The sequence below is a fragment of the Trachinotus anak genome, unplaced genomic scaffold, assembly GCF_046630095.1.
Source record: "Trachinotus anak isolate AG129_WGS33_773 ecotype Australia unplaced genomic scaffold, CSIRO_AGI_Tana_v1 ptg000011l, whole genome shotgun sequence".
Classification (NCBI taxonomy): domain Eukaryota; kingdom Metazoa; phylum Chordata; class Actinopteri; order Carangiformes; family Carangidae; genus Trachinotus; species Trachinotus anak.
Window position 1 is genome coordinate 2689367 of NW_027273862.1, and position 26598 is coordinate 2715964.

Genomic DNA, 26598 nt, shown 5'->3' on the forward strand with positions numbered 1-26598 from the left:
CCATCACATTCTGCACAGATGTTTTGTAGATTTACAGATGTGCAACATTATACCTGTCTGAGATTATGCACGTTGAAGATAAGTTTCCAAAGTCACAATTTACTGCTCAGTTAAAGTACTGACTGTTATATCAGAAGAAATGAATGAGTGAATACATGAGGGAATTCAGCCACATCTTATATTTATAATATAATCTGCATATATGAAAAGTTTTTTGACCTCTGTCTGTTTTACAGTTAATTTCTGTAAATGAAACATGGGTTATAACAGCTGGCTGGTGATAGTTCTCCCATCAACAAACATGAAACAACATAACATGACACTCAGGAGTCAGGTGAGGAGCTGCTTCCTGTCACATCCAGACAATAGGAACAATAGGACTGTGGCGCACAGCTGTCTCATTTCATAAGTAGTGTGAAGGGTCTGATTGTAACTTACTATAAATATCAGAGGAGTTTTTATTTTACCTTGATGAACTCTTGTTTATTTAAATGTCAGTGTAAAGATAGTTTAGAGAAATCTGACTGGACTTAAAATGAAGTGAAAAGTTTTTGGCTCCATACCCTGCCACTGAGGGTGTAGTGGGCCTGTAAGTGCAATAAATCCAATAACAGCTCTGAAATTCACCACAGTCTGTACGGATGATTTTTGAAGTGGTGATGCTGTAGCTCCGCTCTCTAAAAAATTTCATCTGCTGATATGTCAAACAGCTTTTGACACATGAGTAGCTAAAAGCCTACGAAGCTAATAACAGACGAATGACGGAGCCAAACAAGAAGTGATTCCTCAATCAAGATAAGCTCAGGAGATGTGAGGTTCTCACGGCCACACATTTCCATTTGTTACACAAGAGCACTCAAAGATCATAAAAAAAATAAATAAATAAAAAAACTTGGGTGTGCAGCCCACACACGAACAAACCCAGCATATGGGTCTGCTCTGTTCTGGGCTTAGCCCCAGACCCTGTCTACTCCCCTGGTATTTAGATACTCAGACAGCATGAGAATGGAGGTGGAGCTATACTGGGAATTTGCTGAGGTCACTAAACATTTTCCTGAAATAATAGGTGCAACAAAATGAATCAGAGAGTGAGGGAGAGTTCAGCAGAAGTCTGTATGTGCCCACTCCCCATGTCCTGGGAGGATGTCTAATTAAGCAAGTTAAGTGAACCCCTGTGTGGTTGGACCCTGGTTATGGTGGGTCCTAAGGGCAAAAACTCCTATTAACATTGTTTCCACACTCAGTACTGTCACTGTGCTCAGTCTATATTTATTGGTTCATCATTTCTTCCTGCATTTGTGCATCTTATAGAGAGGTGTTCACTGTCCAGTGACATATACCAAATATATTAGAAATATGTATGTAAATGTTAGGACAGATATTTTCCTGAAACCCTGTTCTCACTCAATTAATCAGTGCATGGTTTAAACCAGAGATAATGAATGACATTAACTAGCTGGTGGGAGCCACTGACCTATGTAGTTACTCTGTTATTTTCCTGCATGTTTTTGGTCCTCGTTAACAGAGCACTGCAGGGATCATGTATTATTGTAGTCCAACCTGGATGTTAGCATCATCCTGGTTCCCTCGACAAAAAGCAGATTTTTCCATTGAAATAGAAAGTTAGGATTAGTTTGCAAAAGTGTGTATAAACAGAACAACAGCGTGATGATGTTTAACGTCCCTGACAACCTCTGTAGTCTCATTTCGCCACTTGTTCGCAACCAGCCTTTTTTAAGAGATGTAAAAGCTTAGAGAAATCTCGACTGGGGTTTTTACTGATTTATTTTATGTTGTAGAATAAAACGTGAAAATGTCTTGAGCTTGTGTTAACAGATCTTATTTCAGTCATCTCACAAAAAACCCATTCAAAAAACCCATAGACTTCGGGACGAGGGAACCAGAAGAGCTAAAATGCTGATTAATTTCCGGTTTTGGGACTCATCCCTGCAGCACTGTTTAGCGATAGAGCCACATCTGCTGTCAGGTGACTGGGTGTGATGATCTGCGGCACACCAAGGATCCGCATTAAAAAGTCAGGCTAATAAAATTCAGCCATCAGTTCAGTCATGTAGCTGTGGCTGTAGGGGCGGGGCTACAGGCTACAAAATGACATTTTAGGGAACATTTTACATGCAAAGTATGTTTGAAAGTCACTTTACGGTGGATTTGTGTATTTTCCAGCATAACAATTTTAGTTATAATGCAAATGGAAATCAGTAGGGCAGGGATATTCCTTTTTCCAGTGATTTAGTTGCCACATTGGCGTCACCTCAGTTTTGTGTCCATTAGTTGTTTTTTATGGTCTTCTCTTTAATGAAGGATGAGCTTTTTATCACACATGATTACTGGAAAAAGAATCACATGAACGGCACCATAGAAATATGCTTTGGTTTCTAATAAGCAGATTTCAAGATCCATGGGAATGACTGCATTCATCTGTAGAGGGACAATAATCCTGGACAATCAGTTTGACAGACTTTCAGTTAAATGGCACGACCAATACGCCAAAGAAATCTGTCACTATCGTCAAAGATTTTTCTTTTTAGTCAAGCACACCTGTGAAAACTGTTAACAAACTGAATGTGATATGGATATTCTGCAGCTTGTTGCCCACTGTTTGTTCTCTCTTTTTACTCCCCAGAGGAACAGTAATCATCCACAACAAGCAAGAAATCTCTTGGGAAGCATCCACGCAAACACACGCACACAGACTGTGTTACGTGTCTTATTGTTACTGTTGAGGATTATGAGTGCATTAGCTGCTTTGCCTCTATCCTCCATGTTTCTGTCATGTCTTGCCAGGATATCTGTTTTCCATATTAAAGAGAACAGAAGTTTCAAATAACCAAATTCCCCCTTTTTGCTTCCAGGAAGTGGAGCGGGAGATTTCCTTTCGGACAGAGTGTGGACTGTACTACTCGTACTACAAGCAAATGCTGCAGGCCCCGTCCATACAGGAAGGTATACACTGTGTTTACTGTGCTACCTTCTTCCTGAAGTAATAAGCTATCAGTATTTCTAAGGCCAAGAGACATATCATCAACTTATAACGTTACTGTGTCAGGTTACAGGTTGTAAAAAAGTCCCATTCATGAGATCTGAGATCTGTCCTGCTCTTTATTTGATTTAAGGAGGTTTACAAACCTGTTAAACGCACATATCTGTTCATCCTCACCCTAAAAGCCTTTACATTGATAATCTGATTTTACCTCCATTTATTTCCATGTGTTCTACATGGATCTTCAACTGGTGAGGCAGCCGTCTTTGTGGGACGTGCAGATTTTTCCTCAGTGTTTTTCCCTGACACAGCTCATCTAGCTATTAAACATATTTAGCTTTTACAGGATTCTTGTTTTAAAATGAGTCCGTTGGCTGCATTTGTTGCTTGAAAACCAAATAGCATTAGCTTGATTAGGCAGGTAGCAGCCATTTTTCCAGCTGGCACGACCAACGAGCTCCAGTTAGAAGTGAAAAGCCTGCTGTCGTCTACATTTGCCTGAAATCAAGCCTCATTGTTTCACAAATTACTAAACTACATTTGTGCCATAGGAGAACTGAAACTTAGCAGGGATAGTAACGGTAACTGATTCAAGCAGGGCTTATCAGAGAATCAGTGAAGGTCACACTGGGACAATGGCAGTACAAGATCACATTATCTAGCATTTCATTGATATTGTGATAACTGTAATTTTGTGAAACTCCCGTAGCTATAAATATGGTCCTATAATATCTCAAAATGACCAATCTTGAGAAATTCACATTTATTTTATATGGATAGAGGCACCAGATGGCCGTTTCTACATACTCGCCCAGTTTCACGGCAGAAATTAGTTTAATTATTTTGTCCCCATTATCATATGAAATTCCTCATTGGAAACATGCCTAATTTTCCACTAAGGCAAATAACTAAGCCGTAGGGTAATCAGTAGAGGAACTGGCTGACCTCCCTCTCTGCCACGCTCTGTGTTCGCTTCTTTTCCAGTCACACACAGCAGAACGGCTTGATCTGCAGAAACTACAGTAGCTTTAAGTGTTGAGGAGAAAGAAATAAGGACGGAAGAAAAATAAGATAAAAATAAAAGAATCGATGTGTGTAAGGAAAAAAGCAGGGTGAGAGAAAGGAAGCCAGGATGTTTAAAAAAAAAAAAAAAAAAAGGAGAGAAAGAGGCATGAATGAAGAAAAAGGAAAGGTACAGAAGCAGGGATGAGGGGAAAGGTGTTACAGACAGATGGGGAGGATAAACGAGTTAAGAGAGGTATGACAGATGGAAGGAGGAAGGAAGGGATAAAGCAAAATTGACAGTTCAAAAGGAAGAGAAATGAATGAATGTTGTGGATTTAGTCACGTGTTAGTGTGTGTGTGTGTGTGCGTGTGTGTGGGGGTGGTAATGTGTACTTTGTTTATGGAAAACAGTGCTGGTTTTTATGGTCTTACATGGATCAAGAACATAGCAGGGATCAGGCTGACACATCCCAGCCTGCAGCAGAAACCCGGCTCTCTGCTGCATCTTTGGTGGCACACTTTGTTTCAGTCAGATGAAATACACAGTAATGATATTACAGTAATTCAGTGCCCAATATGGAATAACGACACCAGTGGGTGTCTTTTTGCATGGCAGGATAATCCCATTGTTAAAGAATAATTCAGGTTTATTACAAATTGGCCCTATTTTAGTAATTTTTGCCATCGTATCTGTAATAGCATCATTGAACTCATCAGTGCAATTGCTGAGAAGGGGAGAGAAGACATCAGGCAGGGCAAGAAGCACGAGCACCCTGATGATCAGACAGGTTGTGAACAAAGCCTCAACTTAACTGGAGACCATCTCATGATGGGACCAAGCCAGAACCGATACAATCAATATTCAGTACCGGTCCATTGTTAAAATGCAGTAAAAACATTGGTTCTGCAGGACATTGTTCATCAGAGGTAGGAAGCCGATCTTGATGCATCTGCCGTCATGATCAGTAGTAAATAGTGGTCGAAACAAAAGCCACACCCATCTGAATATGTGGCATTTGCCATGTTTGCTGTGTTCAATACTGCAGCCACCCCTTTTCCCCCAAAGCTTTGTGTTTTATTTAATTAAGAAAGTTAATAATTTTTGTGTTTTTGGGTTGTCCATATGTTCGTCCCATTCTTGGTAATGTCTTGAGGGAATTTCTTCAAATTGGGCACAAACATTCACTTGGACTTGGAAGATTAACTGATTAGGTCCAAGGTCAAGATCACTTTGACCTCACAAAACCCGTTTTTGGCCATAACTCAATTTCATATGCTAGTTACGACACAATTTAACACAAGTGTCTAAAAGGATAAAATTAGGGCTGCACATTTTATTGAAATATAATCAAAATCACAATATGGCCAAGTGCAAAATCCAAAATGCAGGAGCTGCAAAAAAACCAAAACATTGTTGTGCATCATCATGATAAAAAAAAATTCAGTGAAAAGGAAAAATGATCATTCCAACTGAGATTATGACTCACATCACAATCGCAACGTCTGCCAAAATAATCACAATATGATATTTTCTGCATATCGTTCAGCCCTAGATGAAATTATATGGAAGTGATACAAATGGTCAACTTCTCTGTGACATCATAATGTTCTGGCTATTATTCAACGCTGTAACTCAGGAAGGAGAGATTCTGTTGTGATGTTAATGGAGGTTGTCTTGCCTTAGACGAGGTCGCCCACATCGTCCACAAAGCACTGCAGGAGAGACATTTGGACTTTGTATTTATCCTCAGTTACTGCTGTGATTTCTTTCTTTTTTTTTTTTTTTTTTCAGAAAAAGCAGCACAACAGAACTTAGTTTTTTAAATTCAGCAAAGGAAGTGATGTTTGAGGGCTTTCAAGGTTGAATGCACCGATGGGCTCAGACATCCATTGTGCTTTCAGCAATTAAGGAATTAGATTCAGGCAGAACAATCTGTGGGTTTAGTGCTTGACAGAAATTTCAAACAGTGTTATTGTTCTTTAATAGCACCACATGAGAAACATTCATAGGCTTTCCTCCCTGGTTGTCACAAACCAGTAATAATTGTTATCAGTCTATGTCACTGTGGCATTTTGAAGTGTGTGTGCTTATGTGTGTGTGTGTGTTCCTAGGGCTCTCAGATTTGATCCATGACAACTTGACAGAATCCAAGAGGACCATTAATCTCCTGCAGCGAATGAATATCTACCAAGAGGTCTTTCTCAGTGTTCTCTACAGATTGTTGCCCATACAGGTAACACATCACACAGCTGTCAGCTTTTTACAATTGGCTTGTAAAACACAAAAGATTGGAGTAATGGCTGCCATTATTACAACATGTTTCACTGTTTCTGGCTTTCCCTGTCATTTTAGTAAAGCTTTCTTGTTTACTGAAAAATGTAAGAATAATATCACGCTCCAGTATTATTTTCTTCTTCTTCTTCTTCTTCTTCTTCTTCTTCTTCTTCTTCTTCTTCTTCTTCTTCTTTTTCTTCTTCTTCTTCTTCTTTTTCTTCTTCTTCTTTTTCTTCTTCTTCTTCTTCTTCTCCCTCTTTTTTGTCTTCTCCTTTTTCTTCTTCGTCTTCTCCTTCTTCTTCTTCTTCTTTGTCTTCCTTCTTCTTCTTTTTTGTCTTCTCCCTCTTTTTTTGGTCTTCTCCTCTCCCTCCCTTCTTCTCCTTCTCAGTGTCATTATTAACCACCCAAGTTACTATGAATGATAGTCATATTTGGAGACTGTCAGGCATTGAGTTGCTTTGCCATTTTGTTCTTTTAGCTGACATGGCTTGGCACACTTGCACTTGTCACACTAGAGGAAAAGGTTTCGGCACTGGCATATCAATGAACTGAGAAACAGCTACTTAGCTTTATCTGTGATCTCACTGTGTGACAAGAATGTCATAAAGTTAAATATCAGACCAAACTTTGAAAATGCCACAGTGTTCCTGAGTGCCCGAGCCCATCGCTGTCACTGCACTCAACTCTCTGTGTGTTCAATTACAGAGCTTAATGAACCAATGGTTTCTCTGTGTGTGTGTGTGTGTGTGTGTGTGTGTGTGTGTGTGTGTGTGTGTGTGGGCGGGCGGGCCAGTCATATCTGGAGCCAGTGTATTTCTACATTTACACTGTGTTCTCGCTCCAAGCGGTGTATGTGATCGCTCTGTACCTCACAGCATGGCTCCTGTCTGGTTCCTGGCTGGCTGGGGCACTCACTGGGGTCTGGTACATTCTCAACAGGTGGGTAAAGGTGTGTGTTCATCGTGTGTGATAATAATAATAATAACAATAATATATATTTTTAAATTGTTCCCGTAATTGCACAAATTACAGCGAAAAGTTCATAGGGATCTCATATCTTAACACTAGGTACAATTTTCAAAAACACATTAATGAAAATATGAGATTAACAAAAGGTGATCCACACTTTCTCCAGTATATCTGACATCTGTGAAGCAGCTTACTTTAAACGTTGGATGTGATAATAAGATTTGTTTAGTGTGTGTCCATGAATTTGTGGTTGTGCTGTGTGTTTTTTATGCTTTACATGTTTACATGTTATCAAGCTCTCTTTGCCCTTTCTTTGTTGTGTATTTACCTCAGAGTTTATGATTAGTGATCAATCCTTGATATTACCCTGAAGTAATTACTTTCCTTTTTATGTATTTATACTGTGTACAGGAGCAGTGATGTAAAATTTTATTATGATTTCTTATACACAAGGAAAATAAATCCGTTTAATGAATCACTTTAGAAACAATATTCAATGTGAATAGATGCTCTTTTTAATGTAAGATGTGAATATTTTAGAAGATGTGTTTTTATTGAGGATTTCTTTTCAACATAAATCGCCCTAAACAGCACGCCCCCCCCTGAATGATGAAAGCAGCATCACGTGAGCAGAATATGAATTCAGTGAGGAAGCCAAAACTTAACTTGGATGTGTTTTTACTGCACTGTTGCTCTGTGTGAATCAGGCAGCAGAGATGACACAACTGATGAGAAAGGAGTCAGTTTCATGTAAGTGGCCTCAGTTACATGGGCCGTTTTTTTCCCCCTTAATTCAGCCAATCCAACCAAAAAAAGGAATATGTGTATTTCCCAAAAAAACAAACCCTACAACCTGAACAACCGTACAGGTTGTTTTTCTCCACCCTGTGACATGATCCATGGGAGTGTCTCCTGAAATAGTGCCAACTTCAGTGGCAGGTGTACTGGACCTTGCTTGTCAAGGTTACAACAATAAACATGTGGACAATACTGAGAGTGGTGTTTCTACCTCTGTTGTCATGGTAACTATAATAACAGTCATGGCTTGGTTAGGTTTAGGAAAAGTCATAATTACTATGGCCACTAGATGTCGCCTAGCAACAAAACGTAACTATGGATCATAATAACCTGCTGCACAGACGACCTATGGGCTCGTTTTTACAGGATTCTCTCCCAAAAAGTTGAACTATTCCCTTATATTTGTACAGGACATGTGGTGGGCAGTGAGATCTTTCTTGTTGTCTTTAATGTGAATTTGTGCGAGTTTGTTTTTGGAAAAGTGCCAAAAGTTGAAATAGGTTCAGAAACCCTGCTGGCATTTTCTCTGCCGTCCTTTTGGATCAATAGACGGGCGGTGACCTCTGTAAACAGTGAAATAGAGGGTCAGAAGTTTTACAGCTTCAGAAAAGTTCCACAAAGAGCTGCTCTGATCAAAGAGAAAACAGCAGAACTATATTACAGTGTTCGTTTGTTGAGCCAATTACATCATTATGTTTTTTTGCAATTACAGCAGCTATCAGTGAATCTATTTATATGTTAATGGATTCCTCTGGTAGTTTTGCCCCAACAACATACAAACCACAGGAAGTTGCATACAGACAATAAGTCAGTGCCATATCCTTACACAGTTTAACCCCTAGCCGTGAGTATTTTTAACATAACATCAGTTTTTTAAAATTTATTTCCACCATTTCTCCATCCCTCCTTTGCTCCCTCTCTCCCTCCTTTCAGGGTAGATACCACTCGTGTGGAGTTCACCATCTCCCTCAGAGAGAACTGGTCTTTGCCCTTCCTCGCTCTGCAGGTCACTGCAATCACCTGTTACCTCAGACCTCAGCTCACCTCCTTACAGCAGGTACACACACACACACACAACTCAAAGCTACCGACTGTCCTCACCACACAGATTGGCCTTGACTCGGCACACCCAAGCTATCTGCTCAATCATTTGTCTTTACAAGAGCTAGCTGCACAGCAGGTATGAGTTTATATGCTGTTAGTATCCTGTTCAGGAATCTGACCTCAGTTTGTTTGTATGTGTGTGTGTGTTTCCCTCCTCAGAAGGTGATGGTGTGGTTGATGTATGTGATGACGTTCTGCTTCTGTCTGACGTGGCAGTTCAACCAGTTCATCCTACTTGTTCAGGCTCTCATCATATACACCCTGGACTGTGTCGACTTCTTAACAACTACACAGGTATTGCTAGAAGAAGGACCAAATGCTTACAGTGTTAGCTCCATGGATGTATTATAATAACTGGATACCAGACTCCAAAGTTGTGCCCATTTAGCTGAATGAAGATTGCATGTCGAGCAAATAAGCCAAAAAAGTTTTCTAGCTTTTTAGCTTTTCTGTGTGGCCCACTGCAGCGTTTGGCCCTGTTGTCTTGTCTGCACGGTCCCACTTGGTCCTCAATCATTTCTAGACTCTGAGAAAATTTAACAAATATAAAATCTCCTGATATCTCCTCTCCAGTTCCTGATCAACAGTTTTATACATGTCTATTCATAATTGTGGTCTATGAGGAAAGGGCTATTTGTCCCGCAGATATTTTTTTGTTGTTGTGTTTTCACAAGTAGCCACTGGGATGGATTTAAAGCAAGGATGAGTGGTGGCGCAGTATTCATCTCTTATAATACAGTCAGGGTCAGTTCACCCAAATTACAAAAAAGCAATATCTTCTCACATACTTCTAGTGTTATCTAGCCATGCAGATAGTTTGCTCAGGTCTTGAACTATGCGTCTCTGAGATTTCTGCCTTTACTTAAATACAACAGAGGTAATTTAGGTTAATTTGTGATGGTCCCAGCTTTAAAAGGAAAAATCATGAAGTCAAACTGAAAATGAAACTGTTATGATACTGCTGTTGTAGACATTTATCCATTTTTTCACAAGAGGATAAAACTGTTTTTGGGCATAGCTGTAGAAAAAGCATCTCAGCCTCCAGCATTTGGTTGTTAAATTAGCTGTGCACTACTGATTGTACCATGTCACCATCTCCAAACATTGATACAAGACAGTTTGTCCCTCCTTGTTCGACTAGTTCACACAGCATTACATATCACTTCTGTTTTAAAAGAGCTGTATGTAAGTTTTGCTATTGCTACGTAGCCAGTGTTAGCATTAACAGCTGTTTATGTACCAGTCAAGACGAAGCCGTGTGAGTTCAGCATCAAACTTTATTCCTTAACTCACCAAGAGCTTCCTTCTGGCCTTCTGGCCCCTCATCACTTTCCAAAAGAGATCCACTGTAATCTAAAGACTTGTCTTGTAAACATACGACAATCACCATCACCCACTCGTGCCAAGAAACCATGAAATAGCCCCTTTAGGCCGTCTGTCTCTTTATAATATTTACCATTTAACATTGTGTTTTTAAGATTGTATTCCACTCAAAAAGTGGAAGCTTGCAGGCTAGGCTAACTAGCTTCCACTCAGAAAGTGGAAGCTAGTTAGCCTAGCTTGATTTCTTTTCATTCATGTTATTTCAACACTTGCTTATCCAAATGAAGGTGTCTAGCCACTGCTAGTTAGGTAGGAAGTAGCTTTATCCCTTCAGCCTCCGCACTTCATCAGAACTCCTTCTTACTTCTCACATGAAGAAGAATTATTAGTATTTTTGCCAACATTGACAAGTGTTATAAAATGTGATATAAAACAAGTACTGACTTCGGTTTGCCTGCATTTTAAAGGAATACACCACTTCCGGAGCAGCATGTCAGCACCATGGCTATAAATCACACCCAGTTGTTTTACATCAGTGTGTGTGTTTCTCTAGGTGACCACTCTGTACCTTGTTCAAGTGAGCGGTCTGCTGAGTGTGTGGCTCCTCCAGTTCTGTAACTCCATGATACTGGGATCACTGGTCCTGAGCTTCATCGTAGCTGCGCTCTTCATCAGACACTGCCAGGTTAGTGTGTGTGTGTGTGTGGGGGGGGGGGGGGGGGGGGGGTGTAGGCTGTGGGTATAAGTCTGCCATTGACCATGTGTCTGATGCAGCATTCCTCTCCCCTTCCTCTATCTGCCTCTTACTGTTTCTAAAATTCGCTTTAATACAGGAAACAACAACATGCTAGTAACCTTGATACTGAAAATGGCAGGTTTTGACAAAGACTGGGATCATGCAACCCCACAGTTGACATACTAAATTGGTTTAAAGAAATACGATAAGCCCAAGCGTTTTTTCCTTTATAACAGAATGATAATGGGTACAGCCAGACCATTCATACAGTAGGTTTGGCCAAGGTTTATTCAGAGAATAAAAGTGGAGTTAGAAATCAGAAAAGGCAGGAATATGGAACATTAATAATTAATATAACACTGAAAGTGAATCAAAGTGTCACAGAGAAAGAGCCAGACAGTACTGGTAGCTTGTTTACAAAACACAGATGGAAGATTACTCTGCACTGATGTGAAGACGCTTGTACTGCAGTCAGTTTTTGCAGGGGATAATTCCAATTTGTATGCTGGAGACACACATTCCTTTTAGGTCTAAATGCAATCTGGTTAAATCAGATCTTATCACAGTAGCAATTATAGAAACATTTAATGTGACAGAATGAAAGCTGGAAGATCGTTAAGAATCAGAAATGGGGAGAGAGATTTCACTTCTGGCTTTTAAGGAAAATTATGCACTGTAACAACATGCTCTTATTGTGAAATATTTTATTAAACCAGCATGTAGAGACCATTTTAATATGTTTTAGAGGTGTGGACTGGAGTCATGTTGTGACTGGGAGTCCAGTCAGACTTGAATTATGAATGTGATGGAGTTTCACACCAACAACTTTTGACTTGAGATGATTTGATATCCTCCTGACAACATATTGAACTTTGAATAAATCTGACAGCAGCCAATCATGTTACACAACAGGGAAAGGTGCATTTAGCAATGCAAACCAGCACATTCATTATCACTTCAGGGCAAAAACTATGTGTCTGATACATATTTAATCAACTTTTCACACACAAACTCTAGACAGTGGAATAACATACCAGGGTACACGCCTGATCATTTTGCTTTTAAATGTTATGACATTTTTTTGGAAAGTGATAAACGCACATTTTAAAAAGCATTCATTATTTTTGTTACTAAGTTACTAAAGTAATTACTGTGAAAATTTGTCAAGAGTGCATAATGACATAGAATTCAAAACACAAAGGACTCGACTTGCTGGAGATTGACTTTAAAAACCTCAGGGCTAAAGTTGCTAGCTAGTATTTTATCATCTGATAATATTATGTTACCCATTGCAGATGGTGTTAGTGTTTTAATATCTTGACTAATGTACTTAACACTGTGTGTGTGGAAGTGTCATTTCTAAATGTAGAACTGCTTTGAGAATAAATCAGATGTACTGACTAATCTCTGGTTGATCACGCAGCCTGGTCTGAAGACAGGAAGCCTGCTGGTTCGTCTGGGCAAACTGCTTCTACACAGTGCCATGGTTCTCCTCCTCACCTTCACCATCAACTACCTGGCCAAGGTGTGTCTCCTCTTCTTTCCTTGGCTCTGTCCTTGCTTCCTCATTCCATCTCCCTGTTTCAGTCCTCTTACCTCCTTTCCTTTACCTTCTGCCTGTCTCCTCTTCTCTTATCCCCTTGTGTGTTTTCCTTTCATTATCCCCCTCCTTTTGTCTCTGCAGCTTCTTTCTATCCATATCTCGTCTTATCTCCTCGCCTGTCTGTTGTGCTCTTTCATTTTCTTTTTATGCCTCGGCGTCTGTGGCAGCTGAGGCTGGAGGTGTTTTGGGTTGTCTGTTCGTCCATACGTCTGTCTCATTCTCGTGAAGGCGATATCTTAAGAACAGCATGAGGGAATTTCTTCAAATTTGGCACAAGCATTTACTTGGGCTTAAGGATGAACTGACTAGATTTTGGTTGGTGAAAGGTGAAAGGTCATGCTTACTGTGATCTCATAAAACGAAGTGGCAACCTCTGGGGGCTGAAAAATGAAGCCAACACAGAAGTGCCATTGTTAAAATGTTCAACTTTACAGCAGAAATAGACACTTTTACAGCCTGGTGTCTGCTCTACACTCAGTTAGCCAGGAGTCAGGTGTAGTCAGGCAGTGTTGAGATGACGACGGAGGAGCAGCCCACTCAGCTTCCAAACTGCTCTTCAGAAACCTGTGGGTGAAGTCACAGAGGCTATGTCCATCTTTATTTACAGTCTATGCACAAAACATGTTTTTGATCTCTTGAATCCTAAATGTCTATCTAAGTCCAGCTTGAGAGAATTTCTGAAGACTTTGCACAAATGTTTACTTAGACTCAAAGGTGAACTTGTAAGATTTTGGTGGACGAAGATCAAGGCCACCGTGACCTCACAAATACAGTAACTCACAAATTCAAATGTTAGTTCTGACATGATTTAACGCAAATTTCTAATATAGGATAAGATGATGTAGAGACGACATTTTATGTCCAAATGGTCAAAGGTCAACTTTACTGTGACATCATAATGCTCTGCAAAAGCACTTTGCTATTCACTGCTGTAACTCAGGACGAGGAGATTGTGACCATATTTCCTGCAACCTGACAGGTTGGGGGAGGCAAACAAACCCAAGGTGGTAAATCTTTCCTCTGTACCTCTCTTATCTCCCTCCACTCCCCTCCTTCCTCTGCTCTTGCCTTTCTTACTTTCTTCCTACTCCTGCTGAACCCCTAATGTCTTCCTCCTGTTTCACTACACTCTCCCCTCTCCCACCTCCTCCCCACTGCAGCCCTCCTCCTCCTCTCCTCCTCCTGATGTTTCCAAAACTCATAGTTATGATGTGAGCTCACCGTATGATCTCAGCTTGGTTTATTTACTTGTTTATACATCTCAGCGCGCTGATCTTAAACTCTAACAAGATTACCTCATCTGTCTGTGCGTGTGTGTGTGTGTGCGTGCGTGCGTGCGTGTGTGTGTGTGTGCGTGCGTGTGTGCGTGTGTGTGTGTTTACAGAAAGCACTACAGCTCAGATCAGACGAGCACATCTTTAAATTCATCAAGTCAAAGTTTGCCTTGGGGCCAACAAGGTATGAGCACACACTCATAGACACATAAACACAAACAAACAAAGATTCATGTGCTTCTGCTCCAAAACCATATTCTGGCATAAGGACATGTCCCCACTCTGTGCAAACACAAAGTCTGTACACTTCTTCACTTGGTTCAACTTGACTGTATTATTCACTAAGCACCAGTGTTGTAGCACCTGGAGTGTTAGCGTGTGTGAATAATAGATGGCGGGGTAATGCCAACAGGCCTCCCATCGATCAGATACTGTGTGTGTGTGTGTTGTGCAGCTCAGCCACTGGATAGCTGCCTCGGGGTGGCAGATAACACAGCTCACAACCTCACAACGCCACACAACCGGCCCCTCAATTATTCAGGAGGCTGTGGAAAATGCAATGCTTACCCTACGCTCTATCTCTCTTCCTGTTTCTCTCGCTAGCTGAGCTTTCTGTCTCCAGCTGTCTTTTTATTTTTTCCCTTATCTCTTGAGTTGTGATATCTCATTTCTCAGTTCAATTAATTTATCAGCATGGCTTTGTATCAAGTTTATACTTTACATTCATGCTGCACTGAGATAATGAACTTTTGAAAACATCTGTGGACAAACGTCTGTAGCACAAGGTCATGTGTATGTAGCATGGGTACAGCCTGCAGAAACTTCATCAACATCAAGCTCCTTGACACATAGAGGAGTCATTATCTCTCCTTTTCTTTTATTCAACCCCCCCCCCCCGCGCAGGGATTTTGATGCCAGTCTGTATCTGTGTGAGGAGGCCTTCGGCTTGCTGCCCCTTGACACACTGGAGCGCCTGGCTGGTACCCTCCTGCTGTACCCCTACATCCTCACACTGCTGCTGCTCAGTGGCATGTTTGCAGTGGGCGCTCTGCAGAACCTGAGGTAGGTGATGGCTTCAGGCCAAACTTTATCCTTTTGGAACTCCATTTTTTTTGATATGCAGAAATGTCTTATGTCTGGAGAATATGATTTGTTTTATCTTTGTAGCACCAAAATGTTTCAGTTATGGTCTGTTGTGACACATTTTGCCTTTATCAAAAAAAAAAATCATCCAGTATAATGTTTACAGATAGAAACAGCCAATCAGGACGACTGACAACTGTAGTTGAACTCTACAGTTCTCCTCACTTCTGTGGTGTTGAAAAACTGGGAATTGTTTTGGTGTCATCATTGCTGTTCCCAGACCCAGCAGGCAGCTCTTTTCCCTGAAATAGCTACCTGCCACCTACACTGCCTGCTCAGCACCAAATGATAGACAGACAAACATGGTGACTACCTTGTGAGCATAGAGAAGCATTTGGCAGCAAAAGACTAAAATATTTCCCTCTGGAGTTGGTGGAGTATGTTGGAGTATATTGGAATATTGGAGATGAAAAGAAACACGATTCCCAATGAATACTAATGCTACTCTGTGTCTGCTGGACATGTAAATAAGAAACTATTTGCTAACAACTTCGTAATACTTCATATTGATTTACAGCTTATCAGTTAATGCAGGTTTCAGATGTTTTAGGATTGAGGTTATTATTGTCATATCTCATAACCACACAGTGAACAATAGGGCTGTAACTTTTTCAGAAAGTCTGATTATAATGAATGACAGTTTAATATGAAGCTTAGCCACTTTTTGCTAGGTGCAGTCAATATTGTTGGCACCTCCATTATTGGCAATGCAGGAGGAAGCACAGAAAATTAAAAAAGAAAACCATGAATCCATGAACCAGTACAGTGAGTTGGTGTTGGTAAGTCTGCGTCACAGGGGTTGTTGTGTTTTGTGAATCTTATTGTGAGTATGAATGATATGGATGAGTATTAATGTGTCTGTTGTCATTGAGGTATTGTTTAGAAATGCATTGGGTAGCCACCATTACAATACAGTGGCTAAAAGGGATCTAAACATATAGACACACAAAATTCGTATTTATTTGTAACTGTTCTTGTTTAGAAAAGACAAACGGCGCAGCAATAAAAGTGATAGCTCAGATTATCAACTGGTTTCAAACAGTATTTCATACTTAATCCTCATATTTGGCAGTTAGTTCAGTGTGCATCCTTGGTAGGAGAAGCTGATCAAAAGAGGTAGTGAAGTGTAAATGAGCGAAGAGTTTCAGTCCTTCCAGAGAGCAAAGGGAGATGCAGCTGAGAGGAGGACATCAGAGTGGCTATCAGGAGGCAGAAACCCAGTCACAGTGGTTGCTTCATGCTCTGAAAAACATTTTACCAGCTGCCTCTTAAAGCTTCATTTGCCTGTGGTGCAAGGTGAGGGGCCACATTGAACTAAACACATTAGCATATCAACTCGCCCTTTGCTGTTGGAGGGCTGGAATACCAACCTCATAGAACAAAGGGCTATTCGGCAATTCAGTTCAATTAATTTAATTCAGTTTAGCCCACCTCACGTAGAAGGAGACTGGATTTGTATTCAAATGGAAGCCAGAGTTTGTCTGATTTGGTGCGGGAGGCCAAATTGTGCGAGTGACATCATTGCCCTCGGGGCTCTCTCTGTTTGTCTGCGCGCTGACTCCTGCAGACAGAAACCGTTGTGGGTGTGCATCATTGTGTGTCTGCTTGGGCGCAAAACAGCTAATAAAGTCTGAATAACATCTACTGAAATCTGAATAATCTGAATAATATCAATTACACCCACCCACCCCTCTGCTGCTTGTCTCAGGCGTCTGGCTGTAATGTTTTATGTATCACTGTTGTTTCACTCCCTTGTTTGATCTTCAGCAGGTCTAAAGGAGGTTCAGCTGAGGAGAGGAGAGGAGCTGGAGAGGGCCGTGCGACGGCTTTTCGTCCAGATGTGGCCTACAATGTGTTGCATACGCTGTTCTTCGGCCTCCTGGCTTTCAGCACCATGAGGTGAGCTCATGAGCACGCACGCGTAATTGCAGAATCATGTATATGCAGATACCTGGACTCACACACAGGAACTCTTCAAATGGACTTTTCCTCTTGACAGCTTGATTGCCACGCTGGTGGAGCAGATTCTAAAATCTAAGTGCCTGTTAAGTGCTTTTCATCAAGTGTCTGAATGGTCCGCTTTAGCCTCAGTCCGCCTTCCACACCAAGGGCCATCCTGAGGTGCCTCAGGCTCTCAGATAGTGAAACTTGAAACTGTGTCAGGGCTCGTAGCTGTTTGTTCTACACAAGACAAACCACGAACACAATTGACCCTTTGTTGCTGTTGCTATACTTGTCAAATTTGGACATATACAGTTAACAATGATACTGGTGACCTGATTTACCATAAAAAGCTAGTTAAAAAGTTAACATAAGCACCTTTAGTTGGTTGAAAAGACTGCCTCTGACTAACCAGTTAATTTTTCCGGCTGAATCGTTTTATAATAACAATCTTGTGAAAGGGGTCGTGAATATTTCAGGATTCCCACGCACCCTGTAAAACCTCGATAACAGTTGACCGGTTTTCCAGTCATGGAAAACACATAGAAATGAGAGGAAAAAGTAAAATACCCTGGAAAATATTGGGTTGTTCTGTAAAATTATTTCAACATTCTCCTATTTTCGGGCAAACTTATGTTCAGGATCATGGTGACAAACGACACTTTTTACTTTGTTAGCGTCTACGTTAGCATCACTTCAAACTCCATGCTGCGTTGTTCAGGTAAAACAGACTATAATAATATACTACTACTACTATAATAGGTCATGAAATGTTTTGTAGCGGTGGCTCACAGTGGATGTGATTAACCTCATTAATTCCTATTACTAGTAAGGGCTAGGGGCTGAAGTGTGATAGACCGATAAGGCCGTAAATAATCTTCACAAATTACACTTTGAATCGTACATTTAGCTGTAAAGTGCAGTCTAGATTTGTCAGTAAGGAATATTACAGGCTACTATTTGTGGTATGATTCAGGTCTGTCATATGAGCTAGAGCGTCACTGAAAATATTCTGAAAAAGTCCTGGAAAATGATCATTAGAAAAGAGAGGGAACCCTGTTTGCACTTGGCTACGGACATGTAGCTAAGACTTTGTTTCCCAGACAAAAAGTCAGCATCCTTACCATATGATGATCCATGTGGAAGACACTGAGATAAAAAAGCTGTTTTGTTCTTGTATTGCGGTGTAGAGCTTGTTAGTCCAAGTAATAGACGTGTCATGAACAGGGCTTTTCTTAAATACTTTTTATGTGACCCATGACCTTAATTTTAGCAGCTTACTTTCAAGCAGATAAATATACTGTTAAATGCATTCTTCACACTTTGTGTTTTTGTTTCAGAAGGGCTAGAAAAAGACATTATCCTCCATCTCTCTGACTACCGCTCCATTCACACCACTTAAGCATGCAAAGAAATCCAGACCTGTGGTTACTTAACAACACTGTTTATTTGGGTTTTACTAGATACTGTGTGTAAAGCAGCACTATGAGCTAATTTGTAAACCTCAAAAGATGCTGCGCCCACATCCAATGGGCTGGGGGGGGCTGGGGGGGGGGGCTGGGGCTTGACAGAAGAAGAAGGAGTGTGCCTCAGTGAAAAATGTGACCCACATGTACAATATTTTGGAGTCAGAGGGAATTGGAAGCACCAAGAGTGAAATGGTTGTCCATTGAGCCTGAGGCTGTTTTGCTTGTTTTCTGGTGCCGCCACTCAGCCAGGCGTGCTTCTTTATGGGTTTAAGGTTTAAACTCAAAGCAGATATCTTTATTTCTTCGGTTATAAGAAGCATGTTGTTGTTACACCCTGAGCCTTGGATGTTATAGGCCTTGTTTATACATTTTGTTTCACAGTTTCTTTTTTGTGCTGATGGGAATTTTTCTGTGTCAGTCAGTAAGATATGCAGCTCTGCGGCGGCACAATTGCTGTTTATTTAACTATAATTAGAAGTAAAAAAACAAAAACAAAAAAGCTATGCATGGCAATGTGTTTCTGCTGTAAAATATTTCATCTTGCGTAACCCTCCATGTCCACAAGTAGCCCCATTAGCCTTCACTGTCATATCTTTCTCCTGTTTTTGTTGCTTCTCTTCCCTTGGTGTCCTGGTGGCCCACACATACACTATGGCCTATTTCTTTGGTTCACCTAACTGCATCATCCATTGGCAGGTTTCACCACTGGGGCTGTCTCCAGCTACAGGTGCCATAGATCCCTGTCACCACCGTTGGCACCCAGGCTGAACAGAAATATCTTTTCTTGTGTTCAACCTTCATATCCAGCCACTTCCTCCTAATTTCCAAAATGTTTCAGCTCTCTGCACTGGCAGCTTTTACTGCTGCTGTGACATGCTGGCTCTTGACAAATTTGCTCTTATTGGTCACACCAGAACTGTTACCACCAAACAGAATGGGCTGACTGGCCTCAGCCTCTGCAACAACTGCCTCAATTTTCCACACAGTGCAGTCTCTCTCTCCTTTTGGACGTACAGCCTGTGTTCTCCATTTGCCTGTGCAGAGTTATTTTTTTGTACATCTTTAAATCTTTAAACATTTTAAATGTTTAAATTTTTAGTGTTTTAAAGGGAGCTATTTGTAAGTTTTGCTATTGCTACATAGCTAGCATTAGCATTAACAGCTGTTTGCTTACCAGTCTAGAAGAAACTTTGTGAGTTCAGCATCAAACTTCGTCCCTTTACTCACCAACAGCTGGTTCCAGAGGTGGAAAGCAACACCAGTGTTGACTCTTGTCTCCATCATGTCTTTTCATCTACTGAAGTGAGCACGCTAACGAGCTAGCCCTGGCACATCTCACTTTAGATAGCGACCCACTGTAGCCTGAAGACGTGGTGCTGTTCAGAGGGCCTATTATAACATCTTGTGTTGTAAATGAGTTCTTGTCAAGTGACAATCACCACCAACCGCTCCTGGCAAGAAACCACGTCCAGCAGCAGAGAAAACTTTCAAACTTTTAAGATTTATAAATTAAAAACGAATGTTAATATTGTCCAGTTCCATAGTAATGCATTCTAACATTTGTGTATCTTTGAATAGTAACTGAACAAACCCTAAAAATACTTTTTCTTGACATCCAGTGGTTTAACTTCTCAAATTAGTGTAGTGAAGACGAGGTCTACTCCAGACCGAGTGATATAACTGGTGGATGCCACACCCATCAGTGATGGTGAACCAGGATAAAATGAGAGAGAAAATTCCTTTCTTCTCCCTCTTACTTGTAAATTAGTGAGTATAAGCGGGTTTTTTAGACACAGGTAACTGCTTAAAAAAGGCGATTGACTTCTTTTGCGCTGCCAGTCCGTTTGCCTTTCTGTTCAGAGAGGACACACGCAACATCGCATGAGGTACATGCAGTTACAGAGCACGCACACACAGATTCAGGGTAGAGAGAGTGAGCTGCTAGCCCACGTGCAAACGAGTAAAGTGGCTCCTGCTGTTGCTCCTGTAGGTGTCAGAGCCTCCGTGTTTCACAAACACAGACCTGCGCAGTAGCACGCCCTTTCAAAAAGGTACAAGTCATGCTGAGTGGTATACAGTATTACATTTGCACTTGGCCTTATTATCTTACACAACTTGACTAAAACTCCCTGTGGCGTGCAGTTTTTCCCATCTCAAGCCCGACAACCTTCCTGGACGTGACTCCAAACTTTCATCTGTAATTGTAGAGTGGTTCTCGTTGCGAGCATCATCAGTAAATTTCCTGGGCTGGCACATTTCAAGCTGCAAACAGAGGGTGCCGCGCTTGACATCCGTGATTCATTATTGTGAAAGTATAATTGCCTTTAACTTTGGGCTCTTTGTGAGGAGTGTCAAGAAAATCACAGAGATTACAATTGGAATCATCACTGCTTTTGCCTGTATTAAAAGAAACCTGCAATTACTCAGTCAAAAAGAAAAGGGGAATGTTCTAGTATCTGGTTTATTCATAGCAACGCGGAGATGCAGGTTTTCAAAGGTTCACGTAAGTGGCTTCATTTGAGCAAAGTTCTGAATGCAGTATAATCAGTAGCTTGGTTTCTCTTCTGTGCATGTTGCACATTGTGTTCATGTGTTACACAGTATATTTAATACATAATGTTCATACAGTGCATTCCTATTCCAGTCAGGAATTAAAGAACTGATTGAATCCATACCAAAGGAGAAAATGTGAAAGCTTTTAACACAGCAGCAGCAGCTAGGTAGTGCAGAAAGTGACACATTTGATTTCAGCACTTTCTCTAAAATGCTGATTAAGAGCAAGAAGCCAAAAGTGCAGAAAGCCATTTGTTTCTGTCAGGCAGCTCCTTTGCATTAAAAAAAAAAAAGTATTGAGATTTATATCTGTGAGGCGGCATTTCTTTATGCCCCCTCCCTCTCTCATGGCTCCGTCTCTGTACCTGTCAACAATTTTTCAGCTCATTTCATTTTCTCAGTCTTCCCTCTGCTGCTCACTCCTCTCTGGTTAATCTTTTTCCCATTAGAACTGTAATGTGGTTTGCATCAGAAAAGATCTTGGATAATAATGTTGTGTTTTAGACACCAAATTAAGTTTAACCACACTGGATCCATTATACTTTATTAGACTAAGCTACACTAAACTAAGCTAAACTGCTAAACTAAAGATTATTTGGTTGTCATATTTGGCAACAGCATATTTAACATCCTTAAGTCCAGTATCCAAACTAGGTATCAAATTTAAAAAGCAACATTTTTACCTAGTGTGTAATATGTCTGTCCTGGTATCATGGAGACCAGCAGTGACACCTAATGCCAATTGACATTGCCTCTTTCTCTCCCGCTCTCCACCCAGGATGAAGTATATATGGACTGGCCATATGTGTGCAGTCGCAGCCTATGGTGTGTGTGGGACAGAGCTGTGGACTCCACTTCTCACCACTCTCCGCTGCAACAGTAAAGTGCTGGTACGAGCTCACAGCTGCGCTCCGAACATCTGCTCTGACACAAAAAGTGTGATACTTTTGGAGCTATGTTCACCATACAGGATGTTGGTTGTGTCTATTCTGCACATTTACCTGTTTAAAACTGCAGCATTCATGGATCAGTTTACTGTTTATAATGTGAAAGATGTTGCTGGTAGTGATGAACACACGAAGCATTATCACCTGACTACAATCCCCCTCATTTAGCCTCTTTTAGCTCATTGTGTTGGGTATTGTTGCCCATAAACATGTCTCCAAACAGATGCAGATGTTACTCAGTATCTGTTGGATCTGTCGGTGTAATAACTTTATTCGCTGATATGTCAGATGTTGTGTTTTCAGCCTGTATATGTATATGCACATATGTTAAGCATCACAATATCCCACACAAGTGAACAACAATTTTAACACCTATTCACATGTTATATTACTGATATAATACTGCTGTTGCCCCCTGGGAAAGGTACAGTTCAGCCATCATCCTGTAAGCACACTGTGTGAATACATAAAGAGTTTGTTAACCAGATCCTCTCTGGCACTGGATTGGACTGAACCACCTTCCATTGACAGACCAGCTTTTTTTTTTTTTACCCTCAGCTCAGAGGAAGCTGATGTTTTCATTTTCTCTGATCCAGCAGAAGCTTTTGTGTAATAATAATCAGCAGCCAGACCATTAAATGAAAACTAGGGACTGGGTGTCACTTGAAATGTTTCAATACAAACACACAGTGTCTGGTTTTCAGTATCATTACCTTAGTTTTAGGAACTTAAATGTGTTTTGCTGTAAAACCCTGCTTTCATCTAACAAAGCACCTGAGTGCATCAGTGTTTGAACAGAAGCAGAACTTCTACTAAATACAATCAGTTATCATTTAGATCAGCAAATTTCAGACTAAGAATCTGAGCGAGCATTTAATGCCAGCTTCAGGCTTTTATACTGAAAACTCACATTTTGGTCATGGCACAAAGTATTGAGGTCAGTGTTAGTGACGACCAGCATTATGTCCATCACCAGTCTGAGCATGACATTCATCTCTAATTTTGATATCTCACTGTGAGACATTTTGCTGGTTTGAAATGAAGATAAACCTTGGTGCTGCTGAGCTGGATTTGAATCCACAGCCTCTGCTCTGGACTGCTGATAACATTACTCATGAGGCCACTAGGTGTCAGTGTGGTCACAATATGACAACAGCATACATCAGATAAGAAATGATACAAGGGAGCACTACTGCGCCGTCTGCCTTTTATCTCTGTGTTATCTCATTCTCTAGCTTGACTTCATTTTTAGGTATGTCTCTGAATCTCACTTTCTCTGCCTCTGATACGATTATATTTTTTTCATTTCATTATGGCTGTTTTCTTTCTCTCGTTTTTGCAGTTAAGGCTTGTCAGATACGCAGTTCCACTGGCAATGATCTGTTGCCTGTATTACAAGGTATGCCGTTTTCCTGCTGGGTTATGTTCATCACTCTATTGTTGGTCTCGTTACAAAGCCGAGCCAATTTGTGCAAAGCGTGTGCGGCGATATGAGAAAAAGGAAAACGCTGAAATGGAAGTTGCAGAGGAAAATGATAACAAGCAAATGGCTCATAACAGGATGCTAAAATGACTGCTTCCCTTTAATTTATTTTGCCATTGGAAGAGTCTAAATGATGCTGTTGTATACAGTGCAATAATGAGGTGTTATTTAAGATAAATCAGTAGGTGTCCCACTCTGCTTCACAGCCTCATTGAGCGCTAACGCTGAGTTTTCCATCACTTCTCTCTGTCTGTTCCTTTTAGTTCTGGCCTAAGCTGATGGAGGAGTTATCAGAACTGAGGGAGTTTTATGATCCCGACACTGTGGAGCTCATGACCTGGATAAGGTACACACATGCACACACAGACCCACACACCCATACTTACAAATCTAGAGCACACATCAAATCGAAGCAAATCTGATTAGCTTGTTTCCGCAGATCAGGTTTCACCTCGCCTGATGTCCTTGATGAGTCTGTGTGAATGTGCATGCGTGTGTGTATACATGTGTATTTGCGCTTGTTTGTGGGGGAGTCTTGCCGATGAGTGATGAGAGCCGATGGGTCTCCATGAATAAGACATGGGGGGGCTGGAAAGGACCCAGCTGTTGGCAGAGCTGTAACCCACCTCGGGGTCTCTGTGGCTGGGCTTTCAATCAAGAGCATCAGCCTGATGAGATCAGAGATGGAGCTGTGATTTGGAATGGCTCTGTACCACGGCTGCTGTGTGTGTGTTTTTGTGTTTGCACATCTGTGTGTGTGTCTGTCATTTTCTGGTCATCAGGTTGGAAGTGGCGTGTTAGGCTTATTTTGCATACCATGTAAGAGTTCAACACACCACATGCAGACTGCAGACTATTAGACTCTCTGATGAAATATCTATCCATCCATTAACTATACCACTTATCCTTTGAGCATCGTGGGGGACTGGAGCCAATCCCAACTGACATTGGGCGGGAGGCGGGGTACACCGTGTACAGGTCTAACACAGGGCTGACATAGACACACAAACAGCCCTTCATGCACACATTCACACCGACAGGCAATTTTAGAGTCGCCACTTAACCTAACTGACATGTCTTTGGACTGCGGGAAGAGGAAACCCATTCAGGCACAGGGAGAACATAAAGCTGGGACCAGTAAGGCACCAGCGCTAACCAATGCTCCACCTATATGAAATATTGCTCTCAAAATACGAAATAACTGTACAGGAAGTTCTTGTTTCATGTAAAGTAGTCCAGAGCACTCAGTGAAGTATCCTTAGATTGGATTGTTAGTATCAGTTAGAAGAATAACTTCTGTTATTGTGCTGTGGTGTTGGAGGAAGATTCACATCTGGCACATGAGTTAAATGTTTGTGTTTGTGTTTATGAGTTTTACTTGCGCATTTGCAGTATACTGTGTCTGCAGGTGCTGTACTCGATGAGTAGAGCCAGCTTTGTGCAGTACAGGTGAACGAGTAGATTGTGAGTTTTATGTGTGATTTTAATTTGAAAGCCTTTTGTGAATGTTTGCCTTTATACACTTAGAGTGCTCCCTCCTACACACAGGCACATTCATGTGCCATCACAAACAAAACCTGGGTAAGCTAATGGAGGTTTTCAACAACTGATATAAATGGTTTGGTTTGACATGTTTGCTATTATTCTGTATCAGGGTTTAAAAAGTTACTGTTCCCGTGTTGTTCTTCGTGTTTTTCTTGTCAAAAGAGAAAATATTTTGATCAGTGGAAACTCAAAAAAAAAGGATAAATGTGTGAAATTAGAGTTTAGATTTATGTCTTTCCCATAGATGGTCACTGTAGTCATAATGAAGTGAAGTCATACTTCAGAGCTCATTATATTCATCCTATCATCATCAGCATGATGAAACTGAGTGGACCGGATGCGATTTTTAAGAAATGGCCAATTTTGGTCTAATCCTATTAGACAGATAGTGGAATGGCACAGAGAGAGAGGGAGAGAGAGAGAGACAGAGAGATGGAAGCGAGACAGAGGAGGAGAGGTCGGGCTTTTGAATGTATTTGTGTGTGACATGGGTTCCCTTCCCTCTGGAGCTAATCCCATTAGGCTCTGAGGATTAGGGGCTGCCTAGAGTTACCTTGGTTGGGGCTGAGAGCAGGGCGGAGCGGAAAGCTTCTTGCTGCTGCGCTAATTACATTCCAGATGAAAGTGTGAAGATGGGGAAAAGGGGGGTTCATGTAATGCTGTATTCTCTCGCTGGCTGAGGCCGAGGCCATTTTGTTTTATGTGGAAAGATCATGGGAGATAATCAACTATAACGAGGGGGCAGAACAGAGATAGATACGTACATATAGAAAGGAGAGTTTGTTTCTGGGCCGGCGAGCATATTTATGTAAAGCTGTCAGGGACTCGCTGTGGTAATTTTAGCTGCAGGGGATGTGCTGCATGTATGAATCATGTTCAATTGATAAAGGTTGCAAATGTTCAGAAAGGGATTTAATGTGGCCTCTTGATATCTATCTCTTCATTTGTACTTCAGTTTTTACAAGGGTGAGAATAAAAAAAAATTATAATAATATAATAATAATAATAAAGTGTTCCGAAAAGTCCCTCAAAATATTCCAAGTCTCAGAGTATCTCACATCAAAATTAGATTAGGTTTCGCAGAGGATAAAGATGTTTGTTTAAAAGATGGATTTGGAGGTTTAGGATTATATTAGAGTTAAGAAGGTCCTCTCAGGAGCTAATGATCCATGTCCTCATGAGTTTAGAGATGTGTGTTAAGACGGGCTGATGAGGGGATTATCATATTTCTCTGGGCAATCATTCATGACGCTGGGCTTCGTGGGTTTGAAGTTGTAGGTTACTGTGATAACAACAGGTAGAGGTTCATCTGTATTTTGCACAACCATAATTCACAAGCTTCCACTTGATAACAGCGGCAGCACCTCAGCCCAGCTGTAGGTTGATACTCTCTTCTAAACAGACAGTCAATAAATCAATAGCCTGGTCG

The 26598-nt window shown here is 41.0% G+C and overlaps 1 protein-coding gene across 3 annotated transcripts in view; it reads left to right on the forward strand.

Annotated features, from left to right (window-relative positions):
* dpy19l3 (dpy-19 like C-mannosyltransferase 3) overlaps positions 1 to 26598 on the forward strand; it is a 66335-nt gene that overhangs the window by 9835 nt on the left and 29902 nt on the right. For 2 of the 3 annotated variants that reach the window (XM_071488145.1, XM_071488144.1), the window contains exons 4-16: positions 2874 to 2964; positions 6119 to 6240; positions 7075 to 7220; positions 8982 to 9105; positions 9312 to 9446; positions 11029 to 11160; positions 12635 to 12736; positions 14199 to 14272; positions 14992 to 15150; positions 16999 to 17130; positions 21973 to 22084; positions 23484 to 23540; positions 23888 to 23970. In XM_071488145.1, the coding sequence (XP_071344246.1) occupies positions 2874 to 2964; positions 6119 to 6240; positions 7075 to 7220; positions 8982 to 9105; positions 9312 to 9446; positions 11029 to 11160; positions 12635 to 12736; positions 14199 to 14272; positions 14992 to 15150; positions 16999 to 17130; positions 21973 to 22084; positions 23484 to 23540; positions 23888 to 23970 (1469 nt within the window). The remainder of the gene's footprint in view (positions 1 to 2873; positions 2965 to 6118; positions 6241 to 7074; positions 7221 to 8981; positions 9106 to 9311; positions 9447 to 11028; positions 11161 to 12634; positions 12737 to 14198; positions 14273 to 14991; positions 15151 to 16998; positions 17131 to 21972; positions 22085 to 23483; positions 23541 to 23887; positions 23971 to 26598) is intronic. The other variant, XM_071488146.1, reaches the window with a different exon arrangement.